This window comes from Leuciscus leuciscus (assembly GCF_965113295.1).
Source record: "Leuciscus leuciscus genome assembly, chromosome: 24".
Lineage (NCBI taxonomy): Eukaryota > Metazoa > Chordata > Actinopteri > Cypriniformes > Leuciscidae > Leuciscus > Leuciscus leuciscus.
The window spans coordinates 9,181,386-9,190,369 of record NC_138723.1 but is presented as its reverse complement, the minus strand read 5'-3'; the positions used below and the strand labels follow the sequence as shown (position 1 = coordinate 9,190,369).

General features: G+C 41.5%; 1 protein-coding gene across 2 annotated transcripts in view; it reads left to right on the top strand.

Annotated features, from left to right (window-relative positions):
• Positions 1-8,629, top strand: part of urm1 (ubiquitin related modifier 1) — a 10,331-nt gene extending 1,702 nt beyond the window's left edge. Inside the window, exons 2-5 of one of the 2 annotated variants that reach the window (XM_082158851.1) lie at positions 1,331-1,401; positions 6,625-6,706; positions 7,576-7,621; positions 8,097-8,629. In XM_082158851.1, the coding sequence (XP_082014977.1) occupies positions 1,331-1,401; positions 6,625-6,706; positions 7,576-7,621; positions 8,097-8,165 (268 nt within the window). In that variant the 3' untranslated portion in view covers positions 8,166-8,629. Of the gene's footprint in view, positions 1-1,330; positions 1,402-6,624; positions 6,707-7,572; positions 7,622-8,096 lie in introns of both variants that reach the window. The other variant, XM_082158850.1, reaches the window with a different exon arrangement.
• The last annotated feature ends 355 nt before the right edge of the window (positions 8,630-8,984 follow it).

The window sequence follows — 8,984 nt, the reverse complement described above, 5'->3', positions numbered from 1 at the left end:
GAGTGACAGAAAGGGAGAGCATCTTTAAAATATATTGGCCAGAATTCATCGGGTGCAGAAAAATGTTGCATTCGGTCAAAGTTCTCACTGCTTTTAAGTCGTCATAGAGTCCTATGTGACTGTCGATGGACAGAGGTGGTGTTTGTGAGTGGCCTTTCTGAGGCTGGCACACAGGCTGGCTTCTCTCTGTACCGCTAGGGTACGGGCATCTCGCCAGGCCGGGCGATCTGGAGGACAACTGGGCATTCTCCAGGAGATGTGAGCTCTCTTTATTGGGTCTGCACCTGCTACATGAGTCCTACTCTGACTTCATGTCCCTGCCTGTTTTTTGTTTTTTTCCCACTGACATGCACCTTCTCGCGATCTTGCACAGATCTCTGTCACTTACTGAGTTTGCGTTTATTAAATGAGGCTTAACTGGTTAGGTGAAAGTTAAGTAAAACAACTGTACAGTACACTGAGATGTTGTCTTCTTTGAAGTAGATCCGTTGGTCTGCGCAAATTCATTCGAATTTAGGCTAGGTGTTATGTAAGTTATGTAAATTCCTTTACAAAAAAAAAAGGAAATTACCACAATCATACCTGAAAAATCTTCAGGAGTTTTAAAGGTAGGCAATTTTTTTCAGAAACACTTTTTGTTATACTCTATTCACATCCTGATAGCAATCAATAATAGAAGTGGTCTAAATGTAAAAAAAATTGACACATATCATCTGTGGAAGTCTCAGGACTAAAAAAAATTTCGGCCAGTCATTGCATTCGTTTCTTTGTCAACACTATCAACGGCGAAATGAATCTGCAGCCGTCAGGTGGTACAAATAAGTGCGCTGTAAGTTGTTTACGTTCATTATTATTGCAATGTTATGTGCTTCGAGACATGAGGTAGTTTAACACCCGTTTCTTGTGACGCTTTGCAGACTCTGCTGTGTGCGTTCATGTGTTTTGAAGGAGACGTGGCTTTAGAGACGCTGTTGGATCTAATGCTTTCAAAGCTAACTCGCTATTGCTAGCCTCTCCAAATTTGCCTGCCCTATCAAAAAGTCCTTAGTGCTATTCTGCCCCTATTAAAAACATAAAATCAACTTTAAAAAGTCTTTGTGGCATTTGTGTCAGATGCAAAACGTTACAGGGCGAGTTCACCCAACTACCCTTTAAGGACAAGAATCAGATGGAGTTTCTTAGTTGTCATGGACTAGATGTTAAGTAAAGCTGCATGGAGGATACTGTTAAATGATTTTGGAAATGGGAGAACCTTCACTGAATATTATAATTGTTAAAAGCTCTACCTGTAAGAGGCATTAACAGCATTATGCACTCTATCCGGTTTTAGAGGTGGAGCTGAACTTCTGTTTGATGGAGTCAAGAATCATCATGTGGTACTCCCTGGCCAATCAGATCCCTGTGAGTATGAAAAGATTGACCTCTTCTGTTGTGTTTGTGGAGTTTGCTAATGCAAGGATCACTGTTATTATTACTCATAATTGGAACAAAACCCTAAGTATTTAAAGCATAGTTCGCCCAAAAATGAAAATCCTGTCATCATTTGCTTGCTTTCATGTCGTTCCAAACTTGTATGACTCTAACAGTTTTTGTCCATATAATGAATGGCGATGGGGTCTTAAATATTGTATGGACAAAAATCACTGAGACATTTTCAGAATATCTTCTTTTGTGTTCCATTCAAATTCATTTTTGGAAATGACATGAGGGTATGTAAATGATGACAGAATTGGATGTTTTGGGTGAACTGTCCCTTTGGCCTTAAAGGGATAGTTCACTTTGAAATTAATTTTTGGTATGTTTTAGCTTACCTCAAGGGCATCCAAGATGTAGGTGTCTTTTTTTCCGCAGTAGTTTCAATTTTGATATTTTTAGGTCAAAATGTATATATCTATGCACCAGTCTGCGTACACGTCAGATCAGATCACTTCGACATGGCTGTGTATAAGAGGAAAAAACGATATAAATACTGTTCGTTTTCTCACACAAACCGCTCGTTTCGTGTCTTAGGCCATCAATGTGTACTTACGATGGGGAATTGTTTAATTTGGACGACGGGGAATTGTTTTAATTTGGACTTTGTGCATGCTCTTTGAGGCGGTGACCATAGACCTGCATTATATGACTGACAGACAAGAACGGTTTGACCTAAAAATATCAAAATTGAAACTACTGTGGAAAAAAAGACACCTACATCTTGGATGCCCTTGAGGTAAGCTAAAACATACCAGAAATTAACCAGAAAGCTTGTAACCTGTCCTGCACCATTTGTGTTAGACATAAACCTCAAATATAAATATAACTTGAGGACAGCAAAGCTACCACCAAGAACACCCCAGCAACCACATAGCAAGTTTTGCACACTCAAACAAACTCATGTTGTCTTCAGAAAATGTGAACATCTAGTTTGTTACTCTTTTCTTAAAGAGTAAAGATTTTACTGAAGTATTCTTTTACATCTAATGTATGAAAGATAAAGCACAGATGATGCTCGGATGTTCTTATGGTTGGGTAATATTAAGAGACTTCTATCAGACTTCAAATGTTTATCACCTTTTCTATTTCAAACCTTTAGTGCTTTACCATTCACAGTGCTGATGACTTAATTAGCTCCAAATATCTCTTCCCTTTCTCTCCCAATACCAGAGATTCGGATGTAGGATTCACTTGTTGGCCTTATGCCCTTATAGAACGAAAGGAGGCCTTTTTTTTCTCTAGTACTCCTATAGAAGAAAGCCACACAAATCATACCAAATTATGTGCCTCTTTCTCCACATCTATCTCTTTTATTCTGCCGTCCCTCTCCCTGATGCCCTTTTCCCATTCGCCTCCTTTCCTCCCCTGACCTCTCAGAGCCCTGGTTCACACGCTTCCCTGGACACCTTTTCTTCCAGCCAGTCCTGCTTTCACTCTGACATTGGGCCAATGGCAAACAAGTGCCGGCCTGCCATCACAAATCGAGTTTTTTCCCCCCTCCACCCCTCCCTCAGCAACAATGGAGCTGAGCCCCTTCTCCATACATCCCACCTCCCCTCAACCACCAACATCTGTGAGCCTCCCTGTGCCCAGCCATTCTTCCCCTAACTGCTCCATTATTGGGCCCCTTTCACTTGTAAATGCAGCCAGTGATACTGTTGATGGATCTTTTATGCCTAGTGCTGGGGTCACAGGAAAGGTATGGAGAATGGAGGGCCAGTAAAGGAGGGAGGGACAATTGTTACAAAGCACTAAGTCCTTTTTGTGTGCAGTCATTTTTTGGGATGCCTGACAGTACAAATGCCCCACTCCTACAAACACCTCGCATTCCTACGGCTTCCTGGTGGGACATTTTTGTGAAAGCGGTGGGATGTTTGGTTGTGGGGGAGTGCTTGTATTGCTCCCTGTATTTAAGCAGTGAGTGGGTAACATGTTCTCTGCCATCTCTGGATTGGAAGGCAAGTCATTTGAGAGTCATTAGTGGAAAAGATGGATTGGTAAAGCAAGACCTTATATCCCATGCACATGCTCAGAAGTTCCTGGAGGAATTGTAGTTGACATTTTGGAATTGGGCAAGTGATTAGTAGATGATGGTGATATCTACCGAGCAGGGATGAGATTCCCAAATTTCATCCAACTAATCAGTATATCAATTGTTAGGATATAATTGTTCCTTTGAGCCTCCCATGTGGGTCAGTTTCCACACAGATTTAGTTGGTGGGTTATAAACCCTTTCTTTCCCTCAACTGGTAAATTCACAAAGTTAAGTTGTTAATAATGAGTTCTTCAAAGTCAACCTGGTAACTCAAGGATGATCTGGTTGGGGGAAAAAAACATGGACGGTGTTTGTCCTTCACTTGAGGTCTGAGTTGTATTGAACAGGACTAGAACTTTTGGCCAAGTATGTCAGTATTTTGCATCCCTGTCCCAGCTCTGAGGTCGAGAACATTCAAATCTATGTGCACTTTGGTGGCCTTGCCAAACAAGAGAAGGGTCAAGCTCCATGGCACTGGAGTATCCACGACAACCTGTCCACAAAACGGACGACAGCAGGGAATGTGGCCACCAAGACCTCGCAGGGGCCTAGGGGATGACCTTGGAGCACATTTGAAGCCCATAGTCTGTTACATGTGTTTGGGCATGATTTGAGTACATCACGGATGGCTGGCTACGATTGCTAAGTCTGACACTGATGCTCTACACTAATCCCGCCTAAATTTTCTGTCCACTGGTCCAGACCTTTCTGAGTGATTGATGAGTAGTGCAGAGCCCCCCGCTGCCGGACACACACACACACGCACACATGATTGTCATAGAAACACCAACCCTCATATCCTGAGCAAGATGAATGACTTCATTCCCTCCCACCCAAAGATAGTGGTGATAATGATGATCGTCATGAAAAGAGAAAGGAAACGGAGAGAGTTAGCCAGCCACTATGCTACACAGACACCGCCACCCTCCCACGCAGGCTTTATCCCAGCATGCACCTGTCTGCGATGACGCATACTCCCCCCTCCTAATCCTGTTTTGCCTCTGTATCTTCCTACCTCACCACAACCTATACAGTCCTTTTCGTCTGCCATTCTTCCCTTACCCCTACAAAAAAGAGGGTTAAGAAACATGGGGCGTCTTGTTGACCCCTCACTCTTTGCCCTTGGCTCACATAAACCACCCTTTGTACGAAGCAGGAGACTTTTGCTTTGTTTTTGTTTTTTCAAGTTCTCCCAATCAAAGGAGTGATGTGGCTGAAAGTGATCACGTCTGTTTTTCGCCCCTGCTTTTGGTACTAGTCAATATTCATTGCGGTAGCTTAGCACTGAGGCAAGCATCACTCTTCTTTATAGGTTCAGGATTGTGGGCTAGCTGAGCTGCAAGGTACAACGATCGTTACACAACTGAAGAGGCTGACAGCGATCCAATTAACCTGAAACAGCCTCTGTTGCTCGACCCCTTCCTCTCGCTAAGAAGCACGCCACGCGCTTACCAGCGCACACACTTGCACGCATTGGTGCTGACATCTCTGAAAGCTTCAGTTCTGGTGGAAACTTGCCCAGTCAAGAGTATTGTATAGACCCTCGCTCCTGCACCCACTTGCCCTCTGCTTTCGTCCTCTTGCTAATTTGTCCTGGTCTAATTATACATGTTTGCATAGCCAGTTAGCTATAGACTATGTCTTCTGGTCATCGTGTCCTCAAACCCATCAAGGGTTTCCCAACCCCCCTCACAGGTTCTCTGGTTCTAGAAACCATTGCCCACCTGAGACCTTATACATCCCTCCCAGCTGCTTGAAATGAGATGTGTGTCAGTAAAGCATCTACTGTTAAATGTTGCCAAACTCCTCAGTTAATGGACCTCCTTTAAAAAAATATTTTTCAGTTTATAGTCGAGATCTATGCTGACAAACATAAGAACACATTGAAGTCTTGTTTCATCCTATTTATATCCAAAGATTAGGGTAAGTTATCAAGGTTATGTTTTTTCACACAAGGATAAAGTATGCAGAGGGATCAGCAGCAGTATGGATGTTGTGCAGGTGATTCTACCCATGTGTTCAGATAGGGTGGGCAGGGCGGTAGTTATTTTTGATGTTTTTCAAAGCTCCGTCTCTGATGTCACATTTCCAATAAGTGTGATGGCTTTTCATACGGGAAAAACTAGCGATCTTCAAGAGTGCAAAATACGGAAAATGTGCAATTTGCGTGCCCAGCCTTATGTCAACCACAGCAAACTCGCAAACAATAAATTCAAACTCCTCCCCAGATCAAATGAAAACATCTCCCTCTTTTCCTTCTTTCTCTCCCCCTCTTTCTCCGTCTTTGTCTCCACCACCCCTCCGAGCAGGAAACTGGTATGTTCCAGAACGGATGCTGATGATACAATGTTGGACATACTGACTTCTCCGCCATGTTGGGCAGCGGAGCTTCATTGCTCACGCACACACACACGTACAGATATAAAACGATTATCATCCATCATCACGCGCTTGTATTATCACAGAACACACAACACAAATCTTGAAGACTAAACTTTATTGCCCTTCAATTAGTGGAATAACATCCAATACCTTTGATCGGGTGATAGTTGCATGGATTCAGGAGGACATTTTTTTATTGTTTTACAACACCCACCAAGATATTCTAAGTTAAATTTTTGTAATACAGGTTTTTACAAGACATTTTTGTTTTTGCTAATCATAGGCTTACAAATGTCGGCTTCTAGCACATTTTGTTTTCGTGGGGGGTGTGCAGACATCCTAGATTTAATTTGAATTCACATTGGCGCCCTGGGTTTATATCCATCAATCATCAACCCCCCCCCCCCCCCCCCCCCCCCCCCCTAATAGATATACAGCTTTTCGGTGCAAACCTTCTGTATTTTAAACCTACCTATTCCAGTCACGTTTACCTGGTCGGTGCTTTCAGGCTGATACGGCTACAGTTAATGGCGTCTCTGTGTTTACGAATCTGAATTTAATCGCCATCACTGCTGTATTTTCAATGGTGTGCTCAAAAATGACAGTGGGTGAGTCTATTCTTGATATACCTCCCCCACCTTGCGTTCGAGGCTCTGTCGCGTCACATCGACCGTGGGGCTGGCTCACTGAACTCTGACCTGTGAACTCTGACCTCTGTGGTACTCTTACAGGGAACATGAAGCAGCTGCTGGCGTGGATTCGAGGGAACATGCTGAAGGAGCGCCCAGAGCTCTTTATGCAGGGCGACACTGTGTAAGTACACACACTTCGCAGATGCACAGTAAATACGTTACCGATGCAGGATGATGCTCAGACAAATATACACGCGCGCTGTAGACACACACTCGTCATAAATGCAGTGCTACGTGTTCGCTGCAGATTCGCCGTGAGGTCAAGGAGGTAGAATCACACCACATTCCCTTTTGTGATCAAATACTTCACTTTTTTGAATGCATCAGGAATAAGAAATTATACTTTGCTTCCTCAGCCTTGAGTGGATTTTTATTTTTTGAAATTGTGATATAACAGGTTTTATAGAGAGAATCATCGTAAATGACCTTTATTGCCGTTATCAGCATGAACGTCTACCTGAAAATACCTCTGATACACCGTGTAGTCTTCAATGGCGTATAAACCTCACCGTTGACTATTTAGCCGTGAGGGGCAACCCCTTCACATACATTAGCACCTCATACTTCAAATATAAAATCAAATATAAAATTCCTTATGATTATTAAAATATTTTCTTTTTTCATAATCTGAGTAGGTAGGTATTAATGGTTGGAAACTAAGCAAAATCCAAAGTGATATATTGTGTTATTTTATATAATGCTGTATTGTGTTATTGATTTGTGTAATTATAAATATTGTGCTAATCTTTGTGAGAGGATTTTCTATGCATAGTCTTCATTGTGTTTCATCTTGCATGTGTATGTTTTTTACGAGAGAAGCTCTTTCAATTAATGAACTGCGGATGCAAGGGTCCTAGAAAACCGCAGCACTGGCGATATTCATTGTGTACATACAGGCTGCGTATTATTATTATCAGAGAGCTGCTTTACTGTCATGTTTTAGTGTAGCTCACATCACTTACATGAGCTCTTCTTTTTGACACACAGTAGACCTGGGATTCTCGTATTGATTAACGACGCAGACTGGGAACTAATGGTAAGACGGTGTGTGTATGTTTGTGCGTGCGTGCGTGCGTGTGTGTGTTCAGTTCCTCAATCACTCCTTCCACTCTCTGTTTTAATGACATGCTCATTTTAGGTCCAGTGTCAGCTTCTCTTCATTCATCTAATGCACATAAAGGTTGTGCTGGGTTGTTCTTTCAGGAAAACATGTATTGGCATCAGACCGTAATTTAAAGTAACACAATCAATTGAAAAAAGTCAATGTCTCAACAACTGTCAATGACTAAAACCTGCAAATCAAGTGTTGATTTAAAGCTGCAACTCTTTCTAATGAATTCTACAATAATTCTAAATTAGAAGTCTAAATTCTAATGAATTTACAATAAATATGTACTTTTTTCTGGGTATATATGAGGTCTTCAGTGTATAATTTTTTTAAGATGATATTTATGAGCCAAATGTTTTTTTGTTTTTGTTTTTTCTTGCATGTGCATCCATATCCCTTGCAGGGTGAACTGGAATACCAGCTTCAGGACCAGGATAACGTTGTCTTTATCTCTACTCTTCATGGAGGCTAACTGACTCTAAAATGAATGCCACACCCATACAGAAGCCCCTCCACCCTTCAAAAGGTCAAATATCAGATGATCCATCAACGGCGGCAATCTGTGGCCGATTTCATTCCCAGCCCGTGGGCTTTTCGACCAATCCGGTGAAAATACTTTATTTTGTTTTTAATTCCAATAAAACGTAACATCACCGGGAATCTGGCTGCTGAGGGATATTCACTGTCCCGTACCTTACAGGAGCGTGGCGGGGTTACGATGGGGAGCAAGGGCTCATTAGGAAGGTCACTCTGTCTAGCCAGTGTCCAGATGGATTCTCTGGAGACATGATGGACCGCTTGCCCCATGTCAAATGGCTCCGTTATCATTTTCATTCATTTTCTGTTTGATGCCTTTACAGCTGTCAATTGTATGTTTTTTATGTAAGTCTATATTTTTTATCTGAATTAATAAATATTGTGTAAATTTTGCCACAATATTGTTTCCTTTGCACTAATTTGATTTTAAATTTAGTGCAATGAAGTATTTGAATAAAGATATTTATGCAGTTCAGTATACATTAATGTTTTATATTTGTCATAAGCTTATAGAAGGTTGATTATTTGATATTAAATATTTATGTGAGGGCAAGAGGTTTTATTACATTCCTACACTTCTTATAGACTGCTGTAGTATATCTGAAAGTAGTCCTAATTCCACCTCTAAATATTATTTTGAAGTTTTGGGACGACCTATTCTTTTAGCATATAACATTACATCGTACAGATTAACATGGCTCTTTTCTAGTCAAATTAGGTATTATCTTTTAAGTTTGATTTATGTATACTTCCT